Genomic DNA, 20995 nt, shown 5'->3' on the forward strand with positions numbered 1-20995 from the left:
ATAAATGGTTTAAAATTGTTTTGTTGGCTCTGTAGACTAAGCAAGAAACTTTTGATTCTTTCCCTTACTGCCAAAGTCTATCAAAACAATATTTAATCTATTTTAATTAGCTTGTTGCAGAATCAAGAGACTCAGACCCCGGAATCAAAAGAAGTTTGGTTTATTTTGTGCAAAAGAACAAAAAGCAATGTCAATGTCTGAACACATTTTCAGGAAAAAGCAAGTACATATATAGTCTTCAAAAGTAGCAAAACACGGAAATGTAACTTATGAGCTCTGATTGGTTACATGAATTACAGCCCCCAACTCCCCCTTGTTGCTATTCTGAATTTAGCTAAATATCTTGCAACCTTGTTGTTAGCAAAAATCACAGGTGTCTTGCTTAAACTCAGTTCCTGGCACAATTTGTGGTTAGCTACAAGCCAGACATATGTGGTAAGCTGTAACTAAACTCTGTGCTGGCCTACGAGGAGTGACCTATAGCTCAACTTGTGGTTTGACATTTCTCCATCTCCTTGTTCCTCTTCTAACTAATACAAGCATTATCTTCATGCCTCATTTTCATGTCCTGCCTCACTTTTATGACATGCAGCATTTTGATGTATTCTTTTGTATCTTTCTTTATGGCCTGCCTCAAACTTTGCTAATACTGTTATACATTATTATTTTATTAAATTTAATATAGCCACTCATTCCAGTGGATTCTTGGCAGCTTACAAAATCCAGTACTTATTTATGACTTTTGTAGAAAAAAAATGGAAATGTCTTTCAAATTCGATTAGAGGTCCACGTTCCTCCTCCATTTGACTAAATGAATATTTGGATTAAGCATCCTCTCCACCCACACACACCCCCCCCGCCCGCCTATGGGGCGGCAATTGAGGTCTCTCATCTCACTTGTGAACAATTGAGTTTATTCTGCGCAAGGCTACTGATTTCCCCTACTGTGAAGCTCCGCGTAAAAAGTCAACACGTGGCTGAACTGCGGAGTCCTCGCTGCTCTCCGAGCTTGGTCGTTTGCTTGCAGACTTTTGACTAGCCGACTAAGTAACATCATCTGGACGAGGTGTGTGTGGGGGGGTGTTGCTTCCTGACATTCGGTTGCCCTGGCGAAGCCATCTAGTCGGGTAATGAACTGTCTGCAAGCAACCCAGCTCAGAGAGCAGCAAGCTTAACTCTGAGCCACATAGGTTCTTTTGCACTGAAAGTTCCTCGAAACTTATCTCCAGCGATACGCAGCCTCCGCAAATAGATACTCAGGGGACACATCCAACGCTGACATCGTCACCAAGCAGCATGAGGCAGCCTTCGTTCCTGAACGGTGTGTTTGCACATTATGACGAGATGAATGGTTAAGCACACAAAACCCAGGGCCTTCGGCGGGGCGTAATTAAGGAAAATTAATTAAGGAAACGAGCTGCTTACGCGTTGCAAATTCCTAATCGTTGTGACAGAATAGCTCGGCCGGTTAAGTTAGCAACCGCAGCTCCAGACTTCTCCTTCCTGCTTGTCAACCCAGCCTTCAGCACACGCCCACAAGCTGGTGTTTTTTTTTTTTTGCCCCTTCGCAATATTTCACTCGGGGCAAAGAAGGCGAACTTCGGCACGAGTTCCACTCCCACCCCACCCCACCCAATTCACAAAAATTACAGGACCTCCTTCCTGGAGCTCAGCTGGGGTTCCCGGTCCTCCAGCGCTAGAGGGCGGCGCACTTTCCCGGCCTGGACTTGGGGACCAGCAGCAGCAGCAGCAGCAGAGGGAGCTGCCCGGAGTACGCGGGATCCCGTTGGCTTTTTTTCTGACGCTTCCTGCTCGGCCGCCGCGTGGGTTCGGCCGGGGAGTCTCTAAAGCGCAGGCGCCGACGGGGCGGGGAAAAAAAAAAAAAAGGGAAGAAGGCTGACGACGAAGCACTCGCTGCGCTGGGTTGCCCGAGATCGCAGGTAAGGCGCCCGGGATTGCGCGAGCGAGCCTTGCCTCTGGCTCTGCTCCGCGGCGGTCCCTTCCCTTCGTTGCTCTTGCAAGCAAGCCGTTTCCTCTCCGTCCCCTTCTTTGCCCCCAGCTGTGTCACCCCTGTCTTGGGCGCCTATGACCGTTCCCACGTATTTGCACCAGCACCTTTTCCTTCTCTCCTTGCGCCGTTTCTCTAAGCTGTCGCTTAGTTTCCGGTCCCTGGACCCGAGTCCCACTGCCTTTCTCTCGGTCTCCGGTAAAACCCCCGGTGAAGGACATTGCACGGCTCAGAAAAACAATGCGAATCTCTCAGGCTGCCTCTGGGGTTGCATTCAGTCAGGTACTCGGGTCAGTGGCGTAGCGTGGGTTGTCAGCACCCGGGGCAAGGCAAGTAATTTGCGCCCCCTAACCCGTGGATTTTAGCACTCGAGTCTGCCGCAGGGAGCCCCGCATCCTCGGCGTCCGCCGCACCCCCCACCCACGCCTCCCCCGGGAAAAGGGGGAAGGTCCGGCATCCCCTCCCTCACGTGCGGCAGAAGCGCCGGGACCCGAGGCCGTGCCAGGAGGCGGGCGGCGCAGCGGAGGATATACAGAACATTCAAATAGAAGGAAAATATGTGCATCAATAAGACAAAACCAGATTTACATATATTATTCCCCTCCACTTGAATATTCATAAATATATTGGAGCAATATTACTTTCCTTCCCTTACGAAGTAGGCCCAAAATTTATGAAGTTCTACTTCTATTTACAACCAATTTGACCTTAATCTACTTGGTAGATAGAGAGGCAAAGTAGTTAACAGGTGAACCAACAGCAAAGTTAAAATGTCAAAGCACTTTGTTAATAATCTATATTCTATTTTACTTCTATAAAGCCTCAAACAGCTTCTTATTTACAGTAAGTTACACAGTGCCTGCTCATTTCTGTATCTGTCAACTGCCCCACTCTGATAGTCAACAAGAGAAACTCCTGGGTTTATTTTTTCCTCCAAGAGAATACGGTACTGAAAAGCCATGTGGGTACAGAAGTGGGAAATCCAGTTCTAACATTTTGCTTGTAAAAGTCATAAAACAAATTCCTCCTTTCTTCCCTGGATCTCCCACTGTCCTTTCAACATCAATCAGTTGCATTTGAGTTGTTTTGAGAACGATCTCAGAGAAGTGGAGGCAATTAGAGCTCCCAGACCTGTCACTTGACCTAAAATTATTTTATTTCCTCCGAACATGGGAACAGGGGTCCCCAACCTTCCGGGAAACACCAGGATCTCCCAGGCGGGGAGCCGGGCTGCGCCAAGAGGTGGGGCTGCGGGGCAGGAGGGGGTCTTGGGGGAAGGATCTGAAGGGGATCGGAGAGCCGTTCGTGGAAGCCGCAACCCAGGAGGAGGAGAAGCGAAGGCGCAGCGCTTCCCACGGAGCAGAAAAACTCGCGAGGAAAGGCGGAGACTCGGAAGGGGAGGGGGCGCAACTGGGGGAAACCCACCTGGCTCTCCCAGGAATCCCTCCTCCCCTTCCCGCCCCTCCTATTCCCTCCCCCTCTCGCGGCGTCCTTGCCCACCTGGCGCCCCTCCCCCGCCAGGGGAACCTCCGCAGCCCTGGCGTAAGAGGCGTCAAGAGACCAGGAAGGGGAGATGGAGGGGCAGGAAGCTGGATTCCCAGCCCCCCTTTCTCCTCTCTAGGCGCAAAAACTCTGTGCTTAACTCCTCCGCTGAAGCGCTGCGGGGAGGGGGCGACTGGGGCGCCGCCGAGCAATGCTAAAGTGCTCCAAGCGGGAACAGCAAAGGACCATCACCCTTCATGCAAAGCCCCAAGACCAAAAACTAGGATCCAGATTGAAAAGGAAAGTTGCGTGTGCCAATCTGCACCTCTAAATGCAAATTAGGAATTCGTCGCCGAGCGCACCCCCCCCAGATGTTGCACCCGGTGCGGCCGGGCCCCCCCCTGCACCCCCCACGCTACGCCACTGACTCGGGTTGAAACCGACCGGGTAGCGCGTTTTACCCTTCAGCCTTAAACAAATCTCTGTCTCTGCAATAGAGTAGTACTCTTAATGTCAAATGGGAAATCTTTCCTAGCTGCTATAAGCGCATACTTGTGTTTAACGGTGTGTGTCCCTGGCCTGCTTCATGCTCTACTGTACAGTGTAGTTAAAGGAAAGTACAAGTTTCTCAGGGCATTCACTTCAGGTTTTGCAGCAAGACGCATGAAGTGGCATGCAGGGTGCATCTGAGGGGGTGTGGAGGGCATTTCCTCAGCCAGGAAGTAGCCTCGTCTTGCTCTTGTCCATCTGGAATGAGAAATTTGGAATTTTAGCGGGAAGGATGCTGTGTTTCTAGCCATTTTGAGCACTGACATTTCTCCTGTAAAATGACATTCATCTTTTTTTGCCAGGCACTTGATAGGGTAGATTTTTAAAAACTTACCTTGTTTCCCAGGCACTGAAAGAGTATAATATATGCTGTCACAAGATTAGAGTTGTTTCATACCCAGACAGATTAGCATGATCTAATTATCTTTTTGCTCCTACTGCTCTTTGATTCATGAAAGTGAATTTTTAATTTTCTGTATGGGTAATCCTTGTGGTGATGAAGTCATTTTGTGACCAGTCCTCATATTTATGACCTTCACAGGTCTGTGAAGCTAAAGAAAGCTGAAGTAATATAATTGTAAAAATTCCCTCTGTTTTAGGCACAGCACAAAGGGTCATGCAACTTATTGCCAATGTAATATTATTAGTGATAATTTTCAATTTACAGAATTTTACACTGTTAAACAAGGTGGTTAAGTGAATCGCACCTGATTTTATGACCTTTCTTGCTACAGTTGTTAAGCAAAACATTGCAGTTGCTAAGAGAATCATGCAGTCGTTAAGCAAATTGGCTTCCCCCATTGACTTTGCTTGTAGGATGCAAGTTGTAAAATTCACAGACAGTGATCACATGACTCTGGGATGCTTGAGCTGTCATAAATACATGCCAGTTGCCAAGCACTCAAATTTTGATCACATGACTGTGTGAGAGGCTGTGGAAGTCATGTGAGAGTGATTGTAAGTCACTTTTTTCAGTGCCATTGCAGCTGTGGGTTGCTAAACACATGGTTGTAAGCTAAGGATTACTGTACAGTGTAACTTTGGTATCTCACTTTTTTCAGATTAGTTTATTGGTTAGCATAGGTCATATAAAATATAGAGTTCAAAACACAAATTATTAATAAAATTCTATAAAAACAATAATTTAAAATGAAATTGGAGTGAAATAATTTAATATATAGATCATTAAAATAAGAAAATTATATTTCAGTATCACCCATACAATCTACCCCAATCAGTCCCACATATGTCGATCTCAGCCAAACCATTTTGCTTAAGATGTACCTGTCTCTCACCCTCTTATACAAACAACAGTCAAATAATATGTGAGCCAAGTCTTCTACCACTCTCTAAATGCAGATATGTCCAACCTCCCATATTTGACAATTGTATCAAGCTGTTTGAATCTCACTCACGCAAATATCTCCCTAAGATGTTTTGTCAATTACAACTTTAAATAGCTGTCTGTTTGAAAAGTATGTTTATATTTACTCAACTATTTCAAGTTACCAGCCTTATTAACAGTGGCTATATCATTTTGTGCTTCTGTGTCCATGATTCTTTGAGCAGCTCTTTTTTAACTTGTTCTCCTGTTGCAGAAGAAACTGACAGAATTTGTCAGGTTAGTAATCCAAGAGGTTTGTAATTGTGATTTTATCTGCTCTAATAAACACAACTTAGGGAGTCTATCAATCTCCATTTTGTTGATTTTGTGTATCTCACTTTTCCCCATTATTGTCTTGTTTCTTTCTTATCCTTCACCAAACTTCACCTCCGGTTGAAGTAGGCCATCTGATACTCCCAAAACCATAAAGACTGCCTTATAACAAGTTAGGCCTTGGTTTATCTAACCTTTATTCTTAATGCTGACTAATGGTGGCTGCTCTTGCTGCCAGGCAGAATTTTTTTCCAGCCTAAAAGGTGGAACTTGACACTTGACACTTAACTGCAACCTTGCTAAAGGTCACAAGGTTGGGGAAGTATATATTCCACCGTTTTATTTCTTTTATTTTCTTAGGCTGTGCCAGCCATATATATTTGTCCTGCCCCTTTCTTCTCTTCTGCCACAAGTATTTGAAGTGTTTCGTTACTGGGGTGGGGGAGAATGTCTGTTCCTTTGAGAAATATGTCTGTTGGGCAATTCTGCATATATTGCTAATGCTTTGTCTACAGCTATTAAAATTTATACACCTGTTAAGGTCACAGGGCAAGATTAGCTGGATGACAGATTCCTAAACCATGAGTAATTGGCAAGCCTTTTTACATGGTTATGTAGGAATTTGATAGTGGCCTGGCCTAACTTCCAGCTTTATAACCTCCTTTTGTGGCCCTTTAAATTTTGGTGCATGGCACCAAAAAGGAGCAATGTGATTTCCTCTTGTTTTTTATAGTACCATCTCTCTTCATTGCAAACTGCACCCAAAATACCTCCTGCATAATGAACACACTGTTCATTGAAGTACATATCTGAATTTTAGATACTCTCCTGATGGATGGAAGGGATGGGGCCTGTCAGATCACAGGGGAGAGAAGATGTTCTATAAGGCAGGGACTGCAACAGAAAAGGTATGCTTCCGAGGACCTACAAAATGGCATTATTTAAGGGAAGGAATACACTTACCCTATCCACACTGATGGAGCAAATATAATTGCAAGTTATGGAGCTTTGTTATTTTAAATTCCCTCATCATCCCAATCATTTATTTCTTCAAATTACTTCTTTTAAATGTGTCTCTACCTTTTTAATGAAGTCTCTGGTCTTTCAGGTGCCTCCAACTTAATGAGGTATATATATTGAAGGAAAACCAGTTCCTCTCTTGTTTTCAAATTATAACACCTGGAAAAAATGGCATGGCCTACTTGAATTCCATTTATTTTACATTTGGCAGTTTGAAAAAGATATATATTTTGCACCATGGCAATGCATTAGCATTTTATAATTTTTCAGAGATGCTCCCACTGCTTTTTTTTTTGCTGAGAGGGCTACTCTTTTCATGTTTCAGGCTTGATTAAAATGTCAGCTTTTTAATAAAAACAATTTGTCAGTTGACATTTATTTTTCATGAAGTTTCCTTTTTTATCCGTATAAAATTCTTATTTTTGTAATTTATGTATCTTAATATTAGGTCACTGAAACAATTGCAAAAGTATTGATTCAGAATCTTTATACTAATCTACAGTGAGTATTTTGCATGGATCTTTTTGTGTCTTGGAACTATTATAAAGTGTAATGTGATGGCCATGATTCTTTGTATTCCTTATTCTGTAGATACTCTTTTGTCATTCCTGTTGTGAAATTAAACATGTACCCCTGTATAGGAAGTGTTTAGCTCTTGTTCTGCACTGGACCTATGAACAATTATATGGTTGCAGGCATGTAAATTCATATTTGGCACTTAAGCAACAAGCAACTTAATAATTTCCCTTCTTTCACTCAAGCTTCTTGACATTTGAGACAGAAGGTTATGTGACAGTATTTGGACCAAAGGAGAATGAAGCAGATTTGTACATCAAACACCTTGAACATTTCATGTAGTTTCCTTCCTTGCTAGTAGAAGGAAATACATTGAGTAGAATAATTGTTTAATTTGTACATAATTTTTCCATGTTTCCAATAACATTTTTGAGAGTAGCCACCATGCAGTTTGGATGGGTATATTCAAGTCTTGACTACAAGGATTTCTTTGAAGAAGGTGCTTTTTAAAAGTAATTTTGATTGCTATAATATTGATTAGCACATGATTGCACATGATCTTGAGTTGAAGTAGTGAAAAAAGGAAGCATTGCTTAATTGAAGAATATCAGCATAGACAGTGATTAGGGATATGGGGAAATACAATTTAAAATACCTGGAAGACATCAGATTGAAGAATGTTGCTTGACCAGTGGTGGTTGTTCTCATAATTGCTTCTATGTCTGAATAAAGCCATAATCATTAGAGTGAGTAATAGGAAGTTTTAAGAATATTTGAAGATTTAAACCCTTATGTTGTTTCAGCTTAAAAAGAACACATACTGATACAATACAACCACATCTGCCTATATGCCATTTGTCATTAGCTCTTTTTTACAGATCCTAGTAGATCAAAAGTATCATATTGACCCAATCTACCACCAATTTATAGCGTAACAACAGTCCTTTGTATAGAGCTTTGTTACTTTGTTACTTTTTTTCTTCCAATGATCCTTTCATTTTAAACGTCACTTCCAAAATTGCATTTAATTTCAAGATTCAGATCCTCAGCATTTAGAAGAACTAAATGTGTGAAGCTCGAAGTGTTTTTTTGGAATTATTTATTGATAAAATATGAGTGCAGTTTCATATCCCTCTCAGATTGTATGGAAAAGAGCTCTTTTAACATATTACTCTTAGAGATGTAAGTCAGAGTGGCCAGATAGAAAATGACCATTACTGATGACAACCTATGTCCTTTGATAAAGTACTCACTAACGATAATTATAATAATGACAAGCCTACATATGGACATTTTTTGTCTTGCAGTTGATAAAAGCATGTAAAATGCAGTTTTATATACATTATATAATGTGCTCAAAATGCAGACAATTTTGGAGTATCACAAGTTGTGTATATGTTGTTCTTAGCACTTGCTTTGTTTAATGCTACTCTAGTTCTTAAAGCTATTCATGTGTGATGCGGGGGGGGGGGGGCATGTGGCATTATCAGGCACCATGCTGCAGATCCTGACTCCAGTGTGGGCAGAGAAGGACGTAGTAGCCCAGTTGGCTTCTGTGCCTCAGGATGGACTAGACCATGGATGTCTCCATTGCTAGACCAGCATCATGCACCACATTGACCTTTGTAAGCTATATATATAGTGTATGACTTTGCAGTTGTAAAGTTTCCAGAGAAAGATTTAGGAAGCAGCAATATGCAAATTTTCACTGACTAAACACTTATTTAATTGAACCCATTCTTAAATTTTTTATGACTTTTAATATGCAAGCAGCAGTAGTAATAGTTTTTACTGGCATGTGCTTGGTACAAGCAAACAATTATAATGCAAACAAATTGTTATCAATGTACAGCCATTTATATATCAGTTAAACATGTAAACACTTATCATAATTAAATCTTATGTTGGGTGCTTCAGTACAGTATGGAAACAGAAGGATTTTCAGCTTCATGAGATCAGGCTCCAAAGGTTGTTCAAGGGGAAACTGAATCCAGAGTAGATACAACATGGGTGAAGAGTCTCAAAAGTTAGGTCTCCTTTCCCACGTGGAAAAACTAAGTGACTCTGATTGCATGATAAATCTGCGTTCAAGGAACATGTTCAGTTTCGCCTCACAAAGCATTCAAGATGGGTGTTTGACACAGCACATTTGTGTGAATAACGTTCCCTTTTCAGAAGAATTATAGAAACTGCATCTAGAAAGATAGATTGTGAGCATTCATGCTTTGCTTCAGACATAATAATAAAGTTAGAAGGGACCTTGGAGGTCATCTAGTCCAACTCCCTGCTCAGACAGGAAACTCTATACCATTTCAGACAAATGGTTCACTCTTCATTTAATCATAAATATGAACTGCCTTTCTACCTCATTCTATCTTTCAGAATTTCAGATCTATAATAATATGAGAGAGAAAGTTAATATTGGATGGTAATAATTGTGATGATTGTACATTTACACCATAATTAAAGTTGTCATGCCTCTCAGTGCCAGAGGATAGACAACCATGAACAGGAGACTGCTATTATGTTAATGTCCTGCATATAGATGCTTTCTTGGCATATCTTGAGTTATTCAGGAACACAATAGAAATTAAATATATGGTTTTATTCAACATACCATTCTATGTTAGTAGTTATGTTAAGACAGCCAGTTTGGTGTAGTGGTTAAGGCCTCAGACTAGAAATTGGGAGACTGAATCCAGTCTTGTGTAGACACAAAGCCAGCTGCGTGACCTTGGACCAGTCACTTTCTCTTAGGAAGGAGGCAATGGCAAACCACTTCTGAAAAACTTGACAAGAAAACTATATGAACTTCTCCTGGCAGTCTCTGAGAATCAGGCACAATTGAATGGAAGAAAAGAAAGGTTAAGTTGGATTTTACAAAACATGTAAGTGGTAATGAACATGTCCTGATGTTTTAAGAACAGCTTAATGACATCAAGTGAAATAGAGGGAGACCATGACCTAAAAATTATCATGGCTGTTCAGTATAATAATGGGACATGGGTCAGTGGTAGAAATTGATTTATATTAATCCAGTAGTGTTTGAACTTTCAAGCTTTATAAATTCAGTCACATTTCCATAGTACTTGTTCTCTGGTGCACTGTTACTGACCTTTTAATTACTGTACCAAGAAGTAGGTATAGTTATCAAGCATGATTTTGAAAAGAATATACTATGTTGAATGTTTCAAGCACATTGTAATTTCCTGTGCAAACTAATGGTTCCAGAAACTGAAACCTGACTTGTTAATTCTCTGATGGGCTGCAAAAGCTTCACTGTGCATCCTTGTTTTGATCAATTAAGGGGTATTTCTGTTGTTCATGCCATACATATTGTATGCATACTTCCTTCCACCTGCACCAGCAATTAAGACATTTTTTCCTATGGGAAAGGCCAAGTCTTATGATGTAACTGTTATTACATCCGCTGCTAAATATATATTTCTTCTGACATATTGTATTCTTTAAACTTCAACATCTTAAATATTGTAGCTACAGATACTTTTTAAGGATGGCAGTTATCATTGCCTGTATATATTTGTGTTTTTATGCAATTCATAAAATACAGAAAATGAGCTATTTTATTTTCAGTAATGGCTTACCCTATTTTAAATTCTGACTTTAACCAGATGTTCACTTCACAGTCTACCATAATTCATAAGACTCCTAGAAAATATTCACTTACATTTGGTTCAGTATGGAGTAAGTCTTGAGCTTCTGTGCTTTCTGTACATACCAATGTACCAATTTCACTTGTCAGACATTTATTTGTGCAACCTTGTGGTTTATTCTTGTATTTGTAGTTCAGCTAGTTCAGACAATGGCTACATTATGCACAACACTAAGAACTTTTAAAACAGAGTGGTGACCTTTCTGCATTGTTAGTTACTCATGGATGGGTTTGTACTACTTAGCCAGATAAAGCAAATCTGATCACATATAAATTGATTAGCTTAATGTAGCCACATCACTTCTGTCAACATTTATCCTAGGGAAAAATCTGTTTGCCTTAAGATGTTAGAAACAACTTCATGAGGGTTTGTCTCCACTCTTATTTTCCAAAGCACCTAAGGCAAAACAAGAAGCAATGGATAGAAACTAGTTAAGGACAGAACCAACCTAGAACTTTCAGGACCCACCCCAATTCACATCTTAGGAAATAAGAACTCCTGGATCCAAGTTTGTCCAAAAGGAAAAGTTTACTAGGATGAGATCGGTTGTGGCAATACAAGACAGGATCTGACATTGAGTTACATTTCAATACTATATAAAGCATTCCCGTTTCAACCCCCTCCCCTCAAATCCATTTGGTCAGGATCACATCATTTACTTAGGTGTCAGTCTCCTTATGTTTATTCTTATTGCTTTGTTCCTTTCAGTTCCAAATGGAGATGCAACCCAGATCTCTCTCTCTCCCCCTGTTCCCCCCAGATCAAAAGCTTTCCTGGTCTTTGAAAACAGCCTACTGCAATCTGAATAACCATCCTCTCCCCCCCTCGCAGAGATGGCAGAATCCCGAGAATAAGCACAATATTCTAACCATACATTTATGAAATGTTATATAAATGGATTCTGACAAGAACTAAGAAGAAATTTCCTGACAAAACAATCAGTGGAACACCTCTAGAAGTTATGAGTGCTCCAATGCTGGATGTTTTAAAGAAGAGATTGGACATTGATTTGTCTGAAATGATAGAGCAGACATGTCAAACACAAGGCCCGGGGGCCGGATCCAGCCCGTGAAGTGGTTTCATGTGGCCCGCGAAGCCATCCTGGAAAGAGTGAGGGAACGGCCCCCACTGCCTTGGCCCTGGCCCAGAGACCCTCCTCCTGCCAGAGACCCTCAGATCTGTCCCCACTCCTGCCCAGGCCCCCCATAGGCACCCTTGATGCGAACGATGTAGAGCTGGCCACGCCCACCCACTAGGCCATACGCACTCTAGCCACGCCCACCCAGTAGGCCACGCCCACCCTGGCCATACCCACCCGGCTCCCTAAGGGTTACCGCAATGTTGATGCGGCCCTCAATGAAATTGAGTTTGACACCCCTGTGATAGAGGGTTAGGGTTCATGGGAATCCTGTCTTATCTACCATCAGTCTATTGTGGCCAATTACAGTGATGATCAGTTTAAAAGAGATATTTCTTTCTTTTCTTTTGATTTTTTTTAACAACCCAAGACACTTGTGAAACATCAGTGGAGAAAGAATCTAGAATTAGAGTAACTACATTCATGTATGATGTTATGAATTCTGGTTTATTATGAATGGGTTTGTGCTGTGTTGTGTGTATCCATCTTGGCTCTCTTGGTGGCACCCATAGCTAAAAGGAAGTTGGTTCAATCAGGGATGAGGATTCTGCAAAAACCTACAGGTGTGTTTGCAGTTCAGAACTGCTGTAGGTAGGTCAAAGTACTAAAGGCCTCTGCTGTGCATTTTATAGCAGAAAGTTCAGGATGAAAGTTCAAAGGAAAGCATTGGATGTATTACGTTCCAAGCATTATTGCATTATATAATAAATACTTAGAATAAATATTTGCTAAAGATATGATACAAGCCTAACAAAAAAATGATTGCCAATACCGAAGCTGTGTGGATTTTACATGTTCTTAGATTGATTTATATACTTGAAATATTTAAAAATGGAAGTTTTAAATAAGGGTTTTCATGTAATACAAGCATAGATTAAATGTTGCCAATCTCCATATTTGTATTAGATTATATGCAGAATATCTTGAAAAGATTAGATAAATTCATGATTAATTTGAGTACAATATGTGGAATCTGGTGTATAAAATTCCCAATATTTTACTTATTTTTAATTTAGCCAATATTAAATAATCCAGGCACCTCTCTCCAAGCATATTCATGACAATAGTAAGAGGAAAGAAAAAATGAAATTAAATCTGTAACAGTTTTATTCCCAAGTAATGTGGTTAAAGAAAATAAAAATACTAAATTATTAGGAAGAAGGGAAACTGTTAGAACTTCACGTGCTCAGTTTTGGAAATCAGTGCATTGGCAAAGAAATGGTTTATCTAAAACCAATTCTGGGTTATAACATATATTTGCAACAAGAATTATTCCAAGTTGGTTCAGAATGTTTGGCTTTTGAGGTTTGCTGTATTTCAAATGTATATGAATGGATTCTGGCTTTTAATGCTATGTTTTGCTTTGAGTAGCGAGAAAATAATCCTTACCACTAATTTTTCTTTGTTCCCAACAATCCATTCCCATTTTTATCAGTATTTACTTTCGTTTAGCGCCAAGTTACTATTATTAGCGTCTTCTACTTTGCATGTTCTACTTCGAACTTTATATGTCTTGACTTAGGAAATATTAAAATAAACAGCTTAGCTTTTCCTCTAACTGATAAAACAATTATTGCATTGTATAAATAATGAATCAAAGCTTGTGAACATTCAGTGGCATATTGTGTCCCCATTTTAGTTTTTTTTTATTAAGGATACCATGAGACATTTTTTCAGTTGTTTTTGGAAAATCTTTGAGAACTGAAAGCTGATTAAAGAGTTTTAGCTTGCAAACTAATTATACGGTCCTTTGCATTTTTTTGATTTCTTGGATAATATAATTACCGTATTTTCTGGTGTATAAGACGACTGGGCGTATAAGACGACCCCCTACATTTCCTGTTAAATTATAGGGTTTGGGCTATACTCACCGTATAAGACTACCCCTCTTCCAACGCACACCAAATAAAAATTAAAAAACATCAGATTTGATTTTAATATGGTAATTTTAATTCAAATGCTTATGACATGCAGGTGCTTAGTAGGAAAACTGTCACTTATAAACATAAGGCTGTTTGTCATCAAACATGTAAACATAAAACAGTGCAAGTGGATTAAACAACAACAATAATAATAATAATAATAATATAATAATAATAATAATAATAATAATAATAATAATAATAATAATAATAAAGAAGTAGTTGGAGGTGACCTTGGAGGTCATCTAGTCCAACCCCCTGCTAAGGCAGGAAACCCTATACCATTTCAGACAAATGGCTGTCCAGTCTCTTCTTAAAAACTTCCAGTGTTGGAGCATTCACCACTTCTGGAGGCAGGTTGTTCCACTGGTTAATTGTTCTAACTGTCAGGAAGTTTCTCCTTAGTTCTAGGTTGCTTCTCTCCTTGACTAGTTTCCATCCATTGCTTCTTGTCCTGCTTTCAGGTGCTTTGGAGAATAGCTTGGCTCCCTCTGTTTTGTGGCAGCCCCTGAGATATTGGATCACTGCTATCATGTCACCCCTCACCCTTCTCTTCGTTAAGCTACACATACCCAATTCCAGCAACCGTTCCCTATTTTCCTAATTCACTTTTTCACTTTTCCTAATTCACTCTAAAGCTGTCCCTGCGCAGAGCCTTAAATAACACCAGCTGCCTGCAATTAGTGCAGGTTCACATCCCACCAGGCTCAAGGTTGACTCAGCTTTCCATCCTTCCAAGGTAGGTAAAATGAGGACCCAGATTGTTGGGGGCAATAAGCTGACTTTGTAATAATGCTGCTTGGGGGGGGGTGAAAGCCCTAATAAACAGGCATATACACAGAATGAAGGCTATTGCTAAGCACATTGATTTGTGCTTTAAATTGTAAGCCACCCTGAGTCTTCGGAGAAGGGCAGGATATAAATGGGATTTTTTAAAAAAAAGACCAAATGGGAGATCCGCTCCAGGTTTTCTAGCCAGCCCGCCCAGTTCCTGAGTCAAATGTGTCCTTAGAGCTAAGCCGCTGCTCTGGCTGCTGCCTTCCCCACCTGCCTTTCAAGTTGGGATATACTACAGCTGCTCTTCAACTTTAGAAGGAAAGATGCCCAGACCCCAGCCTGTAAAAAATCACAGACTGCAGCTTCTTCTCCAATTGGTCCTGCTTTCCCTGCGCAGACTAAATGGGAGATCCGCTCCAGGTTTTCCAGCCAGCCCTGTCCCTAAATTTTCAGCACCCGGCGTATAAGACGACCCCTGACTTTTGAGAAGATTTTCATGGGTTAAAAAGTAGTCTTATACGCCGGAAACTGCGGTATCATTCTTTCAGAGTAAAATAGTAGCTGATTGTGTGCAAATGAACATAGTACACTTGCTGTTTCTTAATTTATACCATGTGCATCAGTTTGCAATTGAATGATGTAGAGCAGACATGTCAAACACAAGGCCCGGGGGCCGGATCCGGCCCGCGAAGTGGTTTCATGTGGCCCACGAAGCCATCCTGGAAACAGTGAGGGAACGGCCCCCACTGCCTTGGCCCTGGCCCAGAGACCCTCCTTCTGCCAGAGACCCTCAGATCTGTCCCACTCCTGCCCAGGCCCCCATAGGCACCCTTGATGCGAACGATGTAGAGCTGGCCACGCCCACCCAGTAGGCCATACGCACTCTAGCCATGCCCACCCAGTAGGCCACGCCCACCCAGGCCACACCCATCCGGCCCCCTGAGGGCAACCGCAATGCTGATGCGGCCCTCAATGAAATTGAGTTTGACACCCCTGATGTAGAGAAATACATAGTGCATATTCATGATTCCACTAAGATAGAAATAAAATATTGTAGTTATGTTGATAAATGTCATATGTTATGTATCCTGTTTAAGTGTTCCTCAACTTTACAACCACAAGTGGGACCAGAGTTTCTGTTACTAAGTAAGGTGGTTATTAAGTGAACTATGCCCAATTTTTTGACCTTTTCTGCCACGGTTGTTAAGCACATTCTGCAGTTGTTAAGTGAATCACATGGTCATTAAGTGCATTCATCTTCCCAATTGATTTGTCTGTCAGTAGCTGGCCGGGCAGGTCTCAAGTGGTGATCAGTGACTCCAGGGCACTGCAGCCATCATAAATATTTGCCAGTTGCCAAATTTGGATCACATTGAGTATGGTGCGATGGTTGTAAGCGCAAGGACTGGTTGTAAGTCACTTTTTCAGTGTTGTTTTATCTTCAAATAGTTGCTAAATGAAAAGTCTTAAGGACTACCTGTAGTTTGTATTTTTAATGTTCCATAATATCACAAAAAATAAAAAAGTAGGTTTATGGGATGAAAACATATATCAAAACTAAAAGGTCTAGCTAACGCTTGAAGTGTCTGTCCTTTATTTTCCTTGTGTATTTTGGGTACAAAGATTATATTATTGCTATTATCATTACATTTTAGAGACTACAGGCTTTTTCGGTGGGATGGATGAATGAAAGCATCTCCTTGCTCATTTTGCTCTGGTTGAAAGATGTTATTCCTTCTTTTCCAGGTAGCTGGTTAAATGCAATTGTGCCAGTAATAGAGGGAAGATAAACATGAGAATAGCAGGTAATAATTACAACTTTTTAAAAAAAACGTCGGAAATGAATAGTTCATTTGAGTCACAGTGAGTATTTCTAAGCTTGTAACTATGATGGATGATGAAAAAAGAAGTTTTACTGGTTCTGTTTATCTGAAATCCACACTCCAGTGAAGCTTTAAAGTTTGAGATAATGGACTCCTATTTAGATTGATTGCCTTGTGATAGTCTAAGAAGTGCCTGTTGTGTTTGAACTCAAACTAAATGGTTCATATCAAATTTAAATGTAGTTTGAACTGTATCACTTCACCACTTTCCAACGTGTCAAAAATTAGAAATAAGAGCAATTAGAAATGATTTTGTTCTTAAGTTTTATTAACTGACTTGGAATTTCTGTTACATATATATTTTTGCTAATGTTTACAATTATGATGCTTGTTTTCTTAGGTAGGAAAAAATGATTAGTGGTGGAAAATATTTTAGGTAATGACATGGCAGCTTGTTTTCCTTACCAAGTCTAGCCAGGAAGAATTTTTAAGTTAAATATTATTATTGTCTGACATAATCAGATCACTCTAAAAATTTTGGGAAATGTACGTCACCTAATACATGATTGGCAGAAGTTTAACAAAATGAAAAGTATCTTGCAGTTTCATAGTACATTTATGTCAGGACATGTTAGAGTTTTAAAAAATACCCTAATCTGGAGGCAAGAAATGGAACTGAACCGATTTTCGATTTTCGTATTCAGTTCAGAGGGAACTGAATGGAAAGGATTAGAAGTCAGGACTTAGGACTCCTTCTAGACCTAGAGAGGAAAATGTCTCCTTTCAAACTTCCTATTTTTTAGAAGAAGCAAGCAGGTTTTCTCGTCGCTCCAAAGGAAGGGAAGGTAATAGGAAAGAAGGCTGCCAGGGAAGGGCAATTAATATTACTAATAATGTTATAGATAACATGTTTAATTTATACAGATTAAAGAAAAAAAATTAGTTAGATTTATTTCCTTGTTTTTTATTTAGCTATTTCTTAAATTTCCACACTTACATTGAGTACATGAATGAAGAAGTTTGTGCTACAGTGAATCCTCAGGTCTTTAAGGAGTGAATTAAAATTTCAAAGAGACAAGGTTTTACGAGAATCATTCTGACCAAGGAATGGGTGTTTTCGGGAAGTTTGTGCCCAAACATGCATTTTAGCCATCCAAAGTGAAGCAGACTGTTCTGGAGATGGTGCAAAATGTGGTTCTTCCAGGCCAAAGTATTTGGGGAGGAGAGGGTTAAGAGTGGGGAAGAGTCTGGAAAATAGAGCCTTAGGAGAGGGAAGAGAAGATCATGGGGATGGATATGCTGGTCTGGGAGCTGCTGAGTGGAAAAGGAGTGAGATGTGCTATCTTTGTTCTACTCACCTTATCTCTCTGAGATCACTGGAGATTTTCTTTTGGCTAATACAAATAAACAAAACCTTTGGATTTCATTTCTTCCAAAGCTTGGTCCACCCCTAATGGTTTAGCTGAACTACAGTAATGCAGATTCAGAACAAAACATTTAATGTACCAGAATTTAATAGAAGTTACTAGCATATTCAGGTAGTCCTCCATTTACAATTAGTTCATTTAGTGACTGATTGAAGTTACAACAACACTGAAAAAAGTGACTTATGACCATTTTTCACACTTATGACTGTTGCAGAATCCACATGGCCGTGTGGTCAAAATTCAGACGCTTGTCAACTGGCTCATATTTATGACGGTGTCCTGAGGTCTTGTGGTCACTTTTTCTGACCCTCTGATAAAGTCAGTGGGAAAGCCAGATTCACTTAACAGCTGTACTAGTAACTTGAACAACTGCATTGATTCACTTAACAACTATGGCAAGGAAGGTTGTAAAATGGGGCAAAACACACATAACTATTTTGCTTAGCAACAGAAATTTTGGGCTCAATTGTGGTCGTAGGTTGAGGACTACCTGTGAGGTGATGTAAGCCTAACTGAAGTTAATACAAAGCCATTAACTGAATAAATTTAAGTTTTATTCATTTCTCCTTGCATGTGCAAGAGCTCTGCTGACACTTTTCCATTATATGTGAGATGCCAGCTGCTTGCTATTTTTACCCTTTGTCATTGACCAGGGTGGTCAATGCTGTTATGAGAATCTTAGATGGGCAGAATTATGACTCCAGAACTATCATATTACTATTATTTTAGAATATAGTTCTAAGGTCTTTGAATTGCTTTAAACTTTAACCCTTAAATAGTCTGTCCCTATCTGGTCACCCAGTTGGTTTTATGCTAAGGCAGAACTGGAACTCCCAGTCTCCCAGATTCTAGCCTGGTGCTTTAATTACTACACAAAACAAGCTCACAAGTATTTCTATACTGCCCTAAAATACAATAACTCAAAATGCCTATGTTAAATTGGAAGGCATCATTATGGACATGTAGATAGGTATGTTTCCAGTAATTACTTTTCCAACAATTTTGGGATCACGTCATAAAAATCCCACTTTTATTGAGGCTGTTTGGTGACTACAGTTTGTATTCACAGTTTTGCATCGTTCAGTCTGTAAGACCTATAAGGGCAATGACATCTTCAGAAAAAAACAAGAAAATATAATTGCATGTCTAATATTTAATTTCAAATGGCAACAGCTATTTTTTTTGTACTTGTTGTTATGGGAATGGTGTGAACGCATATTAGCAAATATTTGATAAGCCAGGAGTTTGATATCACTCTTGTCACAGCTGAATCATTGAAAAGTGGCTTTGGGCAGTGTATATTTCCTTCTTACACCTTTAGATGCCTGTTTTGAAGTTACTGTTCATTTGACGTCTGATGGCCAATTGGATGCAGCCTGCAAAACAGAATTGATTTTCTAGCTCTTGCTTGGAACAAATTATGGATTTGCAGTAGCTGCAGTTTGCTTCATTAGAGCTCACAACAATCTTTGCACAAATGACAGAATGAAATGGACGAAAAATGGGAAAATGTGAACCTGAAGCCTGTTCATGTTTTGTGAGCCAGGTTATGAATGGTACAGTTACTTCTGTACCAAAGTAACATTTACTGAAATTATGAAGATTTATACCATTTTAGATAATGTGACCATTAAAAAAATGAGCAAAATTTTAAAAAATTGCTTAATGAATACAAGAAAAATAGAATGAAGAATGATAATCTACAGTATAATCTTTTTTAAAAAACAAAAAACAGGACCTTTGTTTTCCTGTGATAGTTTTAAAATACTTTTACTGGCTTATAGACCTGAAATAAGAGGAAGAGTAATCAGTTTGTTGCTGTTAAATGAAAAAGAAATTTCACATCTCTTCTCACTGCTATAATTTCTAAATCATATATTCATGTAGATAAAGTCCTATAATTTGCTTCCAATCAAATTAACAAGAGATTCTGCATCAAAATATTTGTTTCATAAAACAGTATTGCATTATTTGGACATAGCTATATTCCCAATATTATAGTAGTGGTGGGGATGTTTTATTATAGTAGACGGTTGTACAGTTGTTCAACGACTTCCTTTTGCTTTGTTTAAATTAGGAGCAGCAAAGTTGGTAATAGCAGTGGCTGTGTTCTTGCTGATGTTTTATGTCATATCTCAAGTATTTGAAATAAAAATGGATGCCAGTTTAGGAAATCTTTTTGGTAAGTGACCTACTTGTTATTTTAACTTGGAATTGTATTTTTTAAGCATAATGCACTCATACTGCTGTTCTGAAACATTAACCTTTTCGTGAGACTTACTCACAGGTAGATCAATTAAGAATTGTAGACAAAAGTACTCTTCATATAATATAGCTAAGTTTTCAGTTCAGAATCCCATTTCTATCATAAGATTTGTCAGGATAAGTATGGTATTTTGAATTATGCAGAGTAAAACAAGTCAGCTCTGCTTTTTTTATATTCCCTTCTGATTTATTTACAATAAATCATTGATTTCATGGATGTTTTGAGAGAAGGGGATGTTAAATACAATTTATAACATTGGTGTAATTACATAATTGACATAAATGGCATCATTTGCAATAACGCTTTGATTTAACAATCAAACCTTCCAGTTTAAAGACCATTAAAAGGTTGTTAAATTAGGGGGAAACACAAATGAAAAAAGTGGTCATTGTATCTGAAGTCCACCAAACTGAGATCTTTTAATCTAAAGGTTTATTTACTACTGTGTTTTCCCGAAAGTAAGACCTACCCTGAAAATAAACCCTAGCTTGATTTGGGGGGGACTAACATAAGCCCTACCCTAAAAATAAGCTGGGGTGGAGCTTGCCATTGCAGCCAAGCTGACACTTGCCTCGCCAGAAGGAGCAGCATCATTCTGCAGCTGAGAATGGAGCTTGGCCTGCATTTTGCAGTCAGAGGCCTTTCCGGAAGGCCACTGCAGCTGAAAACTGAGCTAGGGATTCAGTCCAAATGCAGGCCAAGCTCCATTCTCAGATGCAGAATGAACCTGCTCCTT

The 20995-nt window shown here is 39.7% G+C and overlaps 1 protein-coding gene across 5 annotated transcripts in view; it reads left to right on the plus strand.

The window, feature by feature from the left end:
• Window positions 1-1715: 1715 nt before the first annotated feature.
• FAM3C (FAM3 metabolism regulating signaling molecule C) overlaps window positions 1716-20995 on the plus strand; it is a 43473-nt gene continuing 24193 nt past the window's right edge. The window contains exons 1-5 of one of the 5 annotated variants that reach the window (XM_083366674.1): window positions 1922-1940; window positions 6517-6604; window positions 7165-7217; window positions 16490-16548; window positions 20071-20175. In XM_083366674.1, the coding sequence (XP_083222800.1) occupies window positions 16536-16548; window positions 20071-20175 (118 nt within the window). In that variant the 5' untranslated portion in view covers window positions 1922-1940; window positions 6517-6604; window positions 7165-7217; window positions 16490-16535. Of the gene's footprint in view, window positions 1941-5645; window positions 5661-6516; window positions 6605-7164; window positions 7218-16489; window positions 16549-20070; window positions 20176-20995 lie in introns of those variants that run through there. The other 4 variants (XM_083366673.1, XM_083366675.1, XM_083366672.1 and 1 more) reach the window with 4 other exon arrangements.

This window comes from Vipera ursinii (assembly GCF_947247035.1).
Source record: "Vipera ursinii genome assembly, chromosome: 6".
Classification (NCBI taxonomy): Eukaryota; Metazoa; Chordata; class Lepidosauria; order Squamata; family Viperidae; genus Vipera; species Vipera ursinii.